This window comes from Clarias gariepinus, chromosome 12 (genome assembly GCF_024256425.1).
Source record: "Clarias gariepinus isolate MV-2021 ecotype Netherlands chromosome 12, CGAR_prim_01v2, whole genome shotgun sequence".
Classification (NCBI taxonomy): Eukaryota; Metazoa; Chordata; class Actinopteri; order Siluriformes; family Clariidae; genus Clarias; species Clarias gariepinus.
Genome location: NC_071111.1, coordinates 22,812,324 through 22,826,114, shown reverse-complemented (window position 1 = coordinate 22,826,114; position 13,791 = coordinate 22,812,324). Strand labels below are relative to the sequence as shown.

Sequence of the window (13,791 nt, the reverse complement as noted above, 5' to 3'; positions counted from 1 at the left end):
GTGCTCAGTGGGGTTGAGTTCAGTTAGTTTTCTGTGCAGGACACTTAAGTTCTTCCACTCAAAACATCATGTCTTTATGCAGCTCACTGTGTGCACAATGTCATGCTGAAGCAGGTTTGGGCCTGTTAGTTCCAGCAACGGTGGCACGGTAATTGGGCAATTGTTAGCACTGTCACCTGGCACCTCTAGGGTTGGGGTTGGATTCCTGCCTCTGGTCTGTGTGTTTGGTGTCTGCATGCCATGCTTGGTGGGTTTTATCTGGGTACTCCGGTTTCCTCCCACAGTCCTGCAGGTTATGCTAATTGCCATTCCCAAATTGCCTGTAGTGTGTGAATGTTGACCGAAGGTCCTACCACAGTTGTGAAATAGGAAAAAATACAATGCTAATTATCCTTTGGACCAGTTGGATTATAGAAGTTCCTAGATGGATGGATGGATGGATGTTCCAAAATTAATTACACATGCGTACAAAGATGTATATATATATATATATATATATATATATATATATATATATATATTTTTTTTTTTTTTTTAATTCCATTGTTTTCTTTTAACTTTGTGGAACACTATATATATATATATATATATATTTTTTTTTTTTTTTTTTTTTTTAATTCCATTGTTTGCTTTTAACTTTGTGGAAACAGTTTGGTGATGAAGCACATGAGAGTCTGAGGGTCGGGTGTCCACATACTTTTGGGCATCAAGTGAAGGTGTAAGGCTTGTATAACGCAGCACCCTGTTTCTGCACCATTGTTTTTATTCGCAAAATCGCATCAGCACATTCGTCTCTATATAGCACAAAAGTTCTTTGTTTTTAACTCACTATAAAATATTATAGATTTAAAATATATTTTTACAACATTAGGAATTTTCTTTCACATCAGATAGACGTTTCCTGAACTATAAGATGAGATCGCCGGATTAAAACGAATCTGTAATCTGAATCGTCAGATAGCCGCCTGCAGTTCGTTTTTAGGCGGGTTAGGTGATAAAAGTGCAACTCCCTGGTTTATTTTTCTATCTATATTTGCTGTAGTTATTTTAACCATAATTATATTTTAACAATCCGAGGTAGATTTATTTTAAGATAATTAATATATTTTTAGGACAGTGTAGATTAAAATCCGTCTCTATGTATGAGCGGTTAGTAACGTTAGTAACGTTAGCGCGCGCTGTGTTACAACATCCTGTAAAAACAAAACAAACACAAATTAGGGTGTATTTACTTTAGCACTTGGACTGTACTGCTTTTTAGAAATGGAGCGGCCATCTAGGTTTGTTATAATATTTTAATTTCTCTTTGTGCGTGTGGTTTGATGAGTGCAGTGGTGGGGGTGTACTTACTTTTGGCCATATGTGTTTATTAACTGATTCATGTGCATTAATTGTGTTTTTAGGAATAAGAAATCCATCAACTATTCAGACTTCATGGATAATGATGGTAAGGACTTTTATTTCTTTTTTGCACTTTTAGCAGTTGATGTCTCAGCTGTTTTGGGTCAAACAAAAGGACACTATAGTTGAAGATATTTAGCTGGAATAGTCTGTGTCCTTTTCAAGTCTATATCAATATATAAGTTTATATATAGCATCTATGATAAAAGATTAGGCAGTTATCCACATTTAACAATCCTGAAATTGATGATCCTGAAAAAAAGACACCACTATAGAGGGTACTATAGCATTGGTGATTCAGTGGTAGGTTTCTCGCCTGCCCAGGTTTAGTTCCTATTTAAATCCCAGCCACTCGGTTCTAAGCCCGGATAAAATGGGAGGGTTGCATTCAGGAAGGGCATCCAGCATAAATCCTGTGCCAGGTTGTCCGCTGTGGCGACCCCTTGACGGGAGCAGCTGAGAGACTAACAACCCATATAGACAGTGTATCAGTAAAAACACATTGAAGCTGAGACTTTGAGATACTGTAGCTATATCTCCAGATGTTTGGACCATTAATTGAGTCCCTGGGAGGCCAGTGTTTCATACGAGAAACAGGCAGTACGATCATGGCTCTGGTGTACTGGGAAAACTTTCTACCTTGATGGTGTCCAAGCACTAGTAAAACGCTGGGATAAGTGCATTAGTGTAGCAGGGGATTTCAGTTGCTGTTTGTTTAACGAAATGTTTACCTGCAATCAGATGAAGACTTCGCCACAGTGAAAGCCCCTCCGAACAAAAAAGCTCGAGCTTCTGTCAAGGAATGTTCGCAAGACAAAACCAGGAAAGATGAAATCATTGATTCGACTGCTAAATCACGCAAAGAACGGTACCTTTTCAAGTGCTTCTCATAAGTGAAAAGTAGGAAATATTCTCTAGTGCAGAAAAATACAGCTAACTTACATGTACATTTGTTTATTAGAGTATCCCTGGATGATAAAGTGTATCAGAGAGATTTGGAAACTGCTCTCATGCTTTCTCAGATTCCTTCTACAGAAAAGCCTGAAGCAGTACTTAGCAATTGTCAAGGTCTGTATCATATCGATGAATATTTTGATTGACTGAAGTATGTTATTCATTTTATTTATTAGTGGATAAATATTGTCTGTTTTCTATTTTCCAGAAAAGTCAGAGTCGTGTGAAGACATACCTCCAGTGCTGACGCACTTCAGTGTAGATGGGAGCTCTCTTGGTAATACAGGATCCCATATTTGATTTGTTTTTGGAGGTTTTTGCCACAACTAACTGTTTTCAAAATGTTTTTTTTTTTTTCAAGACAATGAAAACCTTTCAATTCATCCTCCTGAAGACTTGCCCCCTGTCCTGTCGAACTGTAGTGTAGATATCACATGTTTAGGTAAGACACAGCTTTCACTTCATATACTTTTAGATATTTTGTGAAATTATAAAGGACGCTAAATGGACACTAATTCAAGCTGTACATCCTAAACAAATAAGATTCTGAAAGATGTCATATTAAACAATCCCGTAATTCTGTTAATTGAAAAAGAACTTGAACATTGAATTGAAATGAAGCTTGCTGCTTTGTATGCTCAGGATTAGATCAGATAGCCATCGAGCAGACGAAGAAAAAGCCCCAAAGGGCAGCTGAGCAAAAGAAGTGTGCGTTCCAGGACGCGAAAGAGAACGACGATGACGAAGACTACAGACCTCAGAATACACCCGGTACATCAACTCCCTCAGTTATCATTCTTACCATGGTGTTTTTACAGAGAGACATGGGTGGGAAACAAAAATCAGTTGAAGCAAAAAAATTATAATAATCAACACATGGGACGCAAAAAAAAAAAAAATCTGAAAAAGGAACAAAATCAGGATATAGGGGGAAAAAATAGAGACCACAGGACTAGTTCGGGTTAGTCTTCCAGTGCAAAAAATACAGAAAGAGTCATGTCAGTGCAATTTAGCCTTTGTTGTGTTAGTACTGTTGGCGCTGTCCACTGGGGACTCCTGAGGTCATGAGGAAACCATACTGCTCTGAATCACGGTCAAGATACGCTGCAATAAACTTTATTACAAGTTAAATGCACAAATGTTTACAAGTCTACAAGACGTTCACGTGGTACTAAAACACAAGAATGGCTTAAATGCACCGATGTTCTTGCTCTTTCTGTATTTTGGCACAGGAAGACTAACCCGGAAGAGTCGCATGGTCGCTATTATTATGTTTTTTCCTCCCATTTCCTGATCCCCCCCCTCCCCCCTCCCCCAACAGATCCTTTTTTCATGTGATTTCCCCTGATTCACCTAAATGTCTAATCGTGACTAATCATGATCGTGATTTTTGCAATATACATCCTTTTTAATGCTGCTCTGTCCTGTATTTGTTCAGAGAGTGACTCTGACTTCAGTGACCCGGGTGAGAGCGAGGATGAAGAATACACAGTGAAGACAAAACGAGATAAAAAGAAAACCACCAAGAATGAGAAAAAGACGTCTTCCAAAGATGTTAAGAAAGATAAGAAGCCAGCAAAACCGGCTAAAAGCAAACCACAGTCCAAAGGTTTGTACACCTTTTTTTTTTTTTTTTCATTTTTAATTGTGCACAATTAATTTATTTATTTACAAAAAGGAGGCAAAAAGTAGCACAAGGAGTTGGGTGTATTTTTGCATTAACACTGCTGTGAGTGCTATAACTATATTAGGTCCTTCTGAATCCCACAACCTCCTGTACTACACATGGGGTGTGATCTAGGTCTAGGTTGATCTATCTGGTAGAACCTCATAAAAAAAAAAAAATTTTCAATATAAAAAATGTTGATTGCTTTGACCATGAGCCCCATCCACATAATCACTTTCTCTTTAAAAAGAAATAATAAAAATGGACAAATCCAATTCTTTCTTTTCTTGGCTGACAGGCGTTTATTTCATTTGGCAATTCGTCCTTGTAACTCAATTGTCAACACATTACACTCGTAAGGTGTGATGTGTTGCATGTTGTAAGATGCTTTTCTGCTCACCATAGTTGTAAAGCGTGTTCGAGTTACTGTAGTTTTCCTGTCATCTCAAATCAGTCTGTTTTAATTTAAAATACTCACAAGCCAAAGTCAGCAAGATCACATTTTTCACATATTCAGATTTTAATGTGAACAATAACTGATTTTATTTATTTATTTATTTATTTATTTATTTTGACTCTGGGGTGACCTTGTGGTCGAAAAATGGGATTTTTGCCCAAGATTCCGGTGCGCACGTCATTAAATGTTAATACTGTGACCGACAAGACCTTGTCTATCTCAGTGCTGTGTTTTGCAGATATAAATTGTTTATTCTGAAGTTACACTATATGGACGAACAGTTAACCCCCTTTGCTGTTATTATAAACTCCGTTCTCCTGAGAAGGCTTTCCACTACATTGTGGAGTGTAGCGGTGGGCATTTTTTGTAATCATTCAGCTACAAAAAAAAAAAAAATATATATATATATATATATATATATATATATATAAATGTCAATATCAAGCTTGAAGGATTGCAGGCCAGGCATAATCGTAAAAAGTGAAGACTTTAAACATTAATAAAATAAAGCAGGACTAGTAGTATAGGCAAAACCACTAAACTTTCACAAGCCAGATTCATAAACCTTAGACTCAGAAACTGTAATATCAAAGAGAAAAACCATACAAAACACCATAACAAAGAGAACAAACCATATGCAAGACAACTTGCTGGCTAATTTAAGGACTATTTATACTCATGATTAAACGAGCCACTGGTAATGACCATTACAGCATGTGAAAATGAAGTCCAATACAAAGTCTGCATACAAAACCAAGTCCAGGGTTTTTTTTTTCTGATAGCAATATAACAGCACACAAAGACATTATTTACAGATGTTTTTTTTTACTTTAGATAATTCAACATGTGGGTGTGTCCACATACTTTTGGCCATAGAGTGTATTGTCAGTGATTATTTTAAAATTATTATTATTATTATTATTATTGCAGGATATAACCAACAATTGATCCTTTTCTTCTGCAGTAAAAAACACAGCGCTTAGTAGCCCAGGAGTCAGGAGTCCAGCTGCTACTAAGCCTCTCTCCACACTGAACAGAACTCCCACCACTCCACCTTTGAATAAATCTGCCCTTCATACCAGTCCTTCCGGGGGTAGAATGCCAAAGTGGACTCCTCCAGGTAAGGCTTAGTTAGAGTGTGTTGGCAGAAATTGCTCAAAATCATATACAAACGTCAGAGGGTTTCTACAAAGCATGCAGACTGTTTACATTAAAAACAAAGGATTAGAACACACACACTATAAACATAAATTTTTCCATTTGAGACAGTAAGATCATTTCTTTTCCCTTTAGCTCGGGTAGGGAGGAGCCCCGGCTCATGTCAGAGTCCTCCCGTTAAGTCGCCTGGACTTGGTCTACGATTAGGACTGTCCCGTCTGGCTCGAGTAAAACCCCTGCATCCCAATACCGTAGCACATTAGGAGCTTTTGTTTGGATCAAAAAAATCATTATATGAAAGAATATTCTGTATATCTGTCTTTTTTTCTTATTGAAAATGTCAAATTGATATATATTTTGTTGTGTTTTACTTGTCTTTGAATTAAAGGTGTAAGTTAAATCATTGTCTTGTTTCAATAGAGGTCTCTTGTAAACTGCTCATTTGTAGGCTTAAAAACAATGTTTAAGTGAATGATGTGAACCCCAATAGAAGTCATTAGAGCAAAGTGAATTAACTGCACCAAACTGAAAGATTTAAAATCTGGATTTTGCACAGAATCAGGACTGGTTAAACAAACACCATGAATTGACAACTTGAATGAAAAAGTAATGCATTTTATCATGTTTTTTTCCCCAAAGATAAGCTTTATGATGATTTATTAAGACATACAGTATTGTGCCTGTTCGTACTGTACACTGTCATCCAAAGACATCCTAGACAATTATGTGCTTTGAATCTTTTTGGTACTTGTTTCAGGTGCTCATATACTGTACATTTATAGCATTTGGCAGACGTCCTTATCCATAGCGACTTACATTCTTATTTCATTATACATCTGAGCAGTTGTTGATCAAGGGCCTTGTTTAAGGGCCCAGCAGCGGCAGCTTGGTTTGAATCTGGGACCCTCCGAACTGAAGTCCAATGTTTTAACCACAGAGCTTCCCCTGCCCACATGTGGGTATAGTGTAGATGTTAACATTTCTGCACTGTAATTTTTTTATTGTAAATGTATTTTTCATTATAAAAAGTTATAATAAACATTAAAATTCTATTAATTATATTTTGAAAAAAATGTAATTCATTCCAATTTCATTATCTCATTTATATAATTTCATAACTTAGCCTAATGTCCAGAAGTATATATATATATATATATATTTTTTTTTTTTTTTTTTTTAAACCTACGGGACAGAGATCCATCAAATGACGAAATAATCTGTGTAACAGTACTTAAATTAACTGTGGCTGCACTACATTTGTAGGGGGGTTTCCAATGTGAAATTGCTCTTAGAACGTTTTCTTCACCTTTCTGTTACTATGGTGAATTCTCTGACACAAATTTGTTCCACTTTTGTTGCCATAAGCCCATGGCTATATCCTTAAGCACTGGGGGCAATGAACTGTACCTGTGCACAAACAAACAAAAAAAAAACAGTCAGAATTGTATGTTTTCAAAGTAAAAGAGCTTTACTCTAAACTCTAAATGCAAAACCTTCCACCTGATCGAATTCCTTGCCAACTCTTTCAGCGTGCCTAGATTGGCACTCAGACCTCCGAATCCAACAAAGACTTCATAGAAATCGTAGGAGAGTCCAGCAGTGTCAAACAAGGTCGGATCGTCTGAGCTCACCACCATGGGATGTCCCTCTGACATTAACCCTGCAGCGGGGTGATTCCGCAAATCTGACACCAACTTCAGCACCTACAATATACATAATAGCAGCAAATCCACAACTCCAACAAAAACACTACAAACACAATAAGTATCTGTAGGAAAATTTGGCTGCAATTTATTTGCTCCTCTTGTTGTAGACAATTAGTGCTGAGGTGCAATACCTGGTTGGATATAGGACATACTTCCACTGGCACTCCCAACTTTCTGGAGAGTTCTTTTGCCAGGGGATGGTGTGCCAGGGCAAAACCATGCCCGATACGTGTAGTGTTGAATAACAGAGCATCCAGTATGTTCCTATCTACATCTGTGCCGTATAAGTCTATAAACAGGATTATAGTTCATATTTAATACATTCATATTAGAATACGCTTCACAGTTTAACTATTAGCAATTAGTTTATAATTCCATGATTTTAATTCTATACAAATCAGTGTCCTGATGACTTCTTATGAGATTTACCTGATGGCATTATGCAAGACTCCTATTATTATTTTTAATATGCTCTCATGGGTAAACATTTAAATGTGAGTTTTATTTGCTAATATGTATTGTGGTAATATGGGACTTACCGGTCTCTCCAGCATGGAAAAAGTATGCAAGTTTGGCTTTAACCTCAGTGGGGAATGATAAAGCATCTCGAAAGTACCAGATGGAATTCCCTGCATCCTCGTGTCCAACCTACAGCAAAACATAATCCCAAATTAAGCCCAAGTTTAAATTAGATCACAACTGAATCAAAAGCAATTTTAGTTATATTTCTACTCTAGTTTTAGCATTAAGTCAAGTAAGGGGATTTCACCAAATCAAAGCCAGCGATGATCTCCGGATATCGTTTTTGCATCTCTATGGTATCTTTTACTGCGTTTTTGATCTTTGACAAATTCTGTGACCTGTACAAGGAAGCCGAAAAGATGCATTTGACAACATCAATAAAAATAATAATCATAAAAGAGCTTAATATATGATTAACCCACAACAATCTCACAAAACTGCTTTAAAACAAACTCAGACTGATTCTACAAGGCTTCAAAGTGGCACTGGAGTGAAAAGTACCATTATACAATAATTACGTCCAACCTACTAATCTGTTCATTACGCAGTTGATGGTAACAGCACTGGAACGTTGAACTACTGTATATGTATCATTTGGCATCAGAGGCATCATTAATTACACTAACTGTCGGTTGCTGCATGGGAGAAAATAGGTCGGTACGGTCCACAGTAATGAGGAGAGAGCAGCTGCCTGCCAAAACCCACATTTAAAACCATTGACTGGAGCTCTTTCAGCAAGAAAACACACCTGATAACGTTATGTCATCTTATACGACACTTTATCTACCTAATAATTGCTACAGATGTTCTAAAAATTATTTTGGACTGTCCATGTCTTTTTGTTTACAGCTAACGAAAGTAACAAAGCAAACACAAAGCTGAGTCTTAATTCCCTTTCTAACCTCTGATCAGGGGCTCTACACCCTACATAGTGTACTAGCTGACCATTTTACGCTATTTGGGATTCAACCACGGGAAACCCAGAAGCTGGTTAATATTCTAAATTAGCAGAAATATATAAAGTAAATCTCGTAAGTTACTCAGGACTGTCCACCACCTCCATGTTTTATTCTCCTCACCTTTTGTCTACATATAGTACCAGTAAGAATTTAAAGCGACTTTCACCCTGTTAATTACACTATCTGTTGGTTACTAGCTCTGCCAGTCATATCTGATTTTAATAATTGGTGTTTTTAGAACATTTTTTTAAAACGCATTAACATATGAGAGGTAGTGCTGTTACACTGAATATCAGTGCCTGTGCTGATCTCCACCACAACAGCACTCCCTCTTGTGCGATGGTGCTTAATTATAAAAGATGTTTTCTATAACGATACATTTTTATTTTTATCATACAATGTAATTCCATGTCAGCTAGCTTACCTCTGGGCCGATACAATTATTCGAATCCCAATGAAATCTGGATGCTCCAACTTGAATTGCTCAGTTACATTTTTGCAGGTTTCAATAAACCACGCTTTGTCATACATAGTGCCATCAAGCTCATATATCTGAAGCAGAAAAATTATATTATATAAGGGTTTCTCACTGTAATTGAGTAATGAATATTAATATTAATAGTTATTTAAATAAGACATTTTCCTGTATAGTATATTTAGTTCTTATTAACCCTTTAACATCACTCTATCAACCCTTTAAATCATTCCCTTTATCATCTTCACTTAGACTAAGAGAAAAGCAATGGATTTATTTATTTATTTATGTTTTTATATTTTGTTGGGGCAATAATCAATGTTTTTTTTTTTCTTTCAGATATAGGTCTTTTCCAAATGGTAAAAATGGTAAAGATGTCGGTTCATGGTAAAAGTATCACTATAGCAAAGATACCAAAGAAGAGACAAAATAAGTCATATAAAATGCTAATTCCTTTGTGTAGTTGGGCATTAGAACCACATTTTCTTTTCTTTTGGTATGCTACAAAAAATCTGAAAAGGCGTTCCATTTAAAGACAGCACCACTGCAACCGAATGGTACAAAAATGGTCAAGCAAAACATTAAAAGAATTAAAGGCTTTAGGCGTCTTTCACGTGCAGCCTACCAAATGAGTGCCAGTCCCATTTAATCAGTTACAAACATAGCTTGGAATTCAACACATCAATACACGACTTCATCAATAATCATTCCAAACATTCACCAACCTGGGACATGCCAGCCCTCAGCTCCATATATGAGATATTATCGTTGTAGAGTTGCAGGAGACCTTGGTAAATGTAATCTTTAAAAACAGGTGCATATCTGAACAGCCCTGAGATTGAGCCAAAGATTTGTTCGAACTGATTCCACACTTCATCCTGAGTTGGGTACGCCACATCTGGGTCCTCAGTGAACAGTGTGAGGTTCCGCATTAAACTGGAAATAAAATGTGTGAAGGATTAGCTTGACCTTAGACAACAATCTTCACATGTCTGGGCTTCAGGGTTGGCTGGCTGGATGGGAGCACATTCTCAAGAAAAACACTAAAATATATGTTTGGTGCAAAAACAAAACAGCTTATTAGACAAAGAATAAATTCACAGTGAAGCATGGTGGTGGCAGAACCATGCCATGGAGACGCTCCTCTTAAGCAGGGACTGGGGCTCTAACTAAGATAGAGGGAATCTCTAGCACCTAATACCAAGTTGTACAATTTGGGCACAAAACCTCACTCACTCACTCACTCACTCATCTTCTATACCGCTTTATCCTGTATTCAGGGTCACGGGGACCTGGAGCCTATCCCAGGAGGCTTAGGGCACGAGGCGGGGTACACCCTGGACAGGGCGCCAATCCATCGCAGGGCACACACGCATACACACACTCACACACCCATTCACACACTACAGGCAATTTGGGAACGCCAATTAGCCTAAACTGCATATCTTTGGATTGTGGGAGAAAACCGGAGTACCCGGAGGAAACCCACCATGCACGGAGAGAACATGCGAACTCCATGCACACAGAGACGGGAATCGAGGGGAATCCAGTCTACAGGTTTGGTGCCGCCCAGCACCAAACCTGTAGACTGTTAAAGTTAAAACTGAAGACCAATGTTATTTCTAGCATGTTAATGTATTTTCCTGTGATTTTATTTTTATACACCAAAAATAAAGAATATACAGTGATATACAAAGTATACAAATATACAGTGTATATACAGTGATAAAGCCCTCTCCCTCCTCACAACCAAATATGAAATATTTACAAATATTTAATTCTTTACATTCCTTAATAGTCCATAATATGAGGATTGGAGATCCAAGATTTCAGATCAGGCTTTATAGAAATATGAAGTAGGATTAGGTTTGTAATTCATACCCGAATAAAAAACACTGCACCCATTCAACACTGACTTTAGTAATTTATAATAATAATAATGTGCTACAGTAGATCACCTTTTGTCAAAAGCGGGTACATCACTAATGGTGGCTCTCAGGTCCTTCAACAGGGTCCATCGAGAGCAACCCAAACTCGGCAATGGCTGGCGTGCTGAGAATTTGAACTGCACACGTCCCGTCCATGTGAAACATGTGTAGCAGTGAGGGCGATATGTTGCATTCATCACGAGCCAATCCGCGCTTACTAAAGCAGAGCTGTGAATGTGTAGGATAGCACCTTGAAGAAAGAAATGGTGTGATCAAGACTAATCAGGTCTTGGTGTCTCTGTTCAGTCCTCTGGAACCCTCAGTCTTAATTCCTAATGTTTAAAAGCCCAGTAATTATTGTAAATTATTATAGAGAGTAAAAATAAAACCAAAATGTGAACGTTTCAGAAGTCACTGGAAAAGTTTATGTTAGGTTGTTTAAAAGAAGAAGTGTGTCCGAGATAAGTTTCAAGCTGGAGGAAATACATTTGCATTCTCCTGATTAAACAAAAGGGTTCTAGAGGACAAGAGCAATTTCGATATATATTCAACTGGATATAGAGGGTGTTACCACATAAGGCATAAGGACGCGCAGTGAGGGGGCTGTTCTCAGGCCACAGGAAAATTTTTACATTATAATGTCTTAGAATAATGTCTTAGAATATTATTATTATTTAATACCTGATTATGGAAAAAGAACCCTTAAATACCTTTGGGCATTTTTTGTAGTATTTTAAACACGGGGCTCTTCTGGATGTAGGGTTTTGCTTTAAAGAAGTGCATAGCTGGAGGGAAATGCGGATCCTTCATCTCCTGTTCTTTCAATTTTAGCAAGAGGGAGTCAAGTCGTCGCTCTGCTGTATTAAGCTCCTCGCTGCCACCGATCTGCCTATAGGCTTCCTCTTGGAGCAAAAGCTCTCTCAGATGAGGATCTGGTATACATCTGCTCTCTTTCACAGTGGTCAAGATCAGCAATGTAAACAGAGTTGTAGGATCACATGATATGTAAGAAAATCGCTTCATGGTCTGTAAGGAAGAACGAATACGAGACTCAGACCTGATGGGTAATCGGATGCTTCTAATTCCCATCCTCAAGGCGATAAAGCCTTAATTAGGTTAGGTCTTCCAGTTTAAACTTATTATTTGAATTATCTGAAGAGACACACAAAACATCCTTATAGTCACATCCTGTACTGTATATCTGCCCTCTCTTCTGCTAACAATAATAAAAGTAAAAAAAAAATATTCAACCAGACTTACCCTTGAAACGTCAAGCTCTTCCACTAAACCTTTGTTCACTACTCATCCACTACCTCCCTGTTTCACTTCCCCAATGTACATTTGGTCAGCTGAATAAGGCTCACTAATTGCATTGTAAGTAGAAGAACGTTGCGAGTCATAAGACCCTTAATCCCTCTGCAAGAACTTCAACAGTTGCACATTTTTCCGGTTAACATGCTCCATTTTGATTTACGCAGCAGAAAGGAAGGGACTGAACAGCATGTTTAGAGTTAATAACACACAGTAGCACATGGAACGCCCTTTACTTAATTAAATAAAATGAACTGTGTAATCATCTGGCTAGTCAGTTGTGCTTCACTAATATTCGCTTTTACAGTTTCGACATGCAGGCATGTATAATATACCATGATGTGGGAAGTGATCGCTAAATGGTGAAGGTTTTACAATTCAGTTGATCCAGGTCCAAGTGATACTAAGGCGTGAATCATGGTACTGATCCTTTAAAGTTTTGGCACTGGTAAAAAACAAGTGATAAAAGATCAGACATGTTTATTTTGTTTTACATTTTCAATAATATCAGTTGAAGAGTTTGACAGCAAAACGACATTTTTTGATCTCCAAGTGAGGAATCGACTGTATTTATTTATTGTTGCTAACTGAATTTTAACCTGGCTACACATCTTTCCTTAGGTAATACAGTATTCTGATGACAATGAGACGGGCCCAAGTCAGGTTTAGAGAGACAGAGATCACAAAGAGAATCAGCTAAAGTGAAAATCTTTATAAGTCTAGGTTAAGATTTTGTACACAGGATCTTTGCAGTTTTTTCTTTGATATAATGTTAGAATAAAGCAATAAATCTGTCAGGGTCTTTCGTCTCACATAATGTGTAGCATTACTGTATACTAAGTATCTATAGATTGAAATTGAAATTATATTACTCTCTCTCTCTCTCTCACTCTGTCGAGCTGCACATGGCACTTTTGAGCCACCAGTGATCCAGACCTACCTCTACCCTCCGGATCTGTCTGACTCTTCCCGCTGCTCTGCTTCTGGTTGGAGATCTGGTGACTGGTTCCACCATGTTCCACTTTACCATGAAAATTGTCTTGGACCCTAGGTTCAGTTCCCACCCAATCCCAAAACCCCAGCCTGCAGTACCGATCCCAAGCCCTGATAAAATGGGAGGGTTTTGTCAGGAAGGGCATGTCGAGGAAAACCTGTGCCAAGTTGTGTGAGAAAAAATAGCAGCATATATTTGGAAATCATCAGATCTACCCCACCCATAATGTTATTATATTCTCTCTTACCACAACAGGACAT

The 13,791-nt window shown here is 37.7% G+C and overlaps 2 protein-coding genes across 5 annotated transcripts; one reads left to right on the top strand and one right to left on the bottom strand.

Moving 5' to 3' along the window:
• The first annotated feature begins 969 nt into the window (after positions 1–969).
• Positions 970–5,909, top strand: rad51ap1 (RAD51 associated protein 1). The gene is made up of 10 exons (XM_053508927.1): positions 970–1,280; positions 1,404–1,447; positions 2,143–2,269; positions 2,363–2,469; positions 2,564–2,632; positions 2,717–2,797; positions 2,998–3,126; positions 3,794–3,964; positions 5,443–5,598; positions 5,772–5,909. The coding sequence occupies exons 1-10, from the start codon at positions 1,264–1,266 to the stop codon at positions 5,897–5,899; spliced, it is 1,029 nt and encodes a 342-aa protein (XP_053364902.1). The 5' UTR covers positions 970–1,263; the 3' UTR covers positions 5,900–5,909.
• Positions 5,867–13,613, bottom strand: ada2b (adenosine deaminase 2b). 4 transcript variants are annotated; one of them, XM_053508924.1, is made up of 11 exons: positions 13,478–13,613; positions 11,937–12,252; positions 11,257–11,476; positions 10,024–10,234; positions 9,248–9,375; positions 8,112–8,202; positions 7,882–7,990; positions 7,474–7,631; positions 7,137–7,339; positions 6,943–7,043; positions 5,867–6,581 (listed from the first exon to the last, which is right to left on the bottom strand). In XM_053508924.1, the coding sequence occupies exons 1-10, from the start codon at positions 13,565–13,567 to the stop codon at positions 6,953–6,955; spliced, it is 1,617 nt and encodes a 538-aa protein (XP_053364899.1). In that variant the 5' UTR covers positions 13,568–13,613; the 3' UTR covers positions 5,867–6,581; positions 6,943–6,952. The 4 variants fall into 4 exon arrangements, with proteins under 4 accessions (XP_053364899.1, XP_053364898.1, XP_053364901.1 ...); XM_053508923.1 differs by having other exon boundaries at positions 5,867–7,043; XM_053508926.1 differs by lacking the exon at positions 13,478–13,613 and adding an exon at positions 12,487–12,591 and having other exon boundaries at positions 5,867–7,043.
• Between the last annotated feature and the right edge of the window lie 178 nt (positions 13,614–13,791).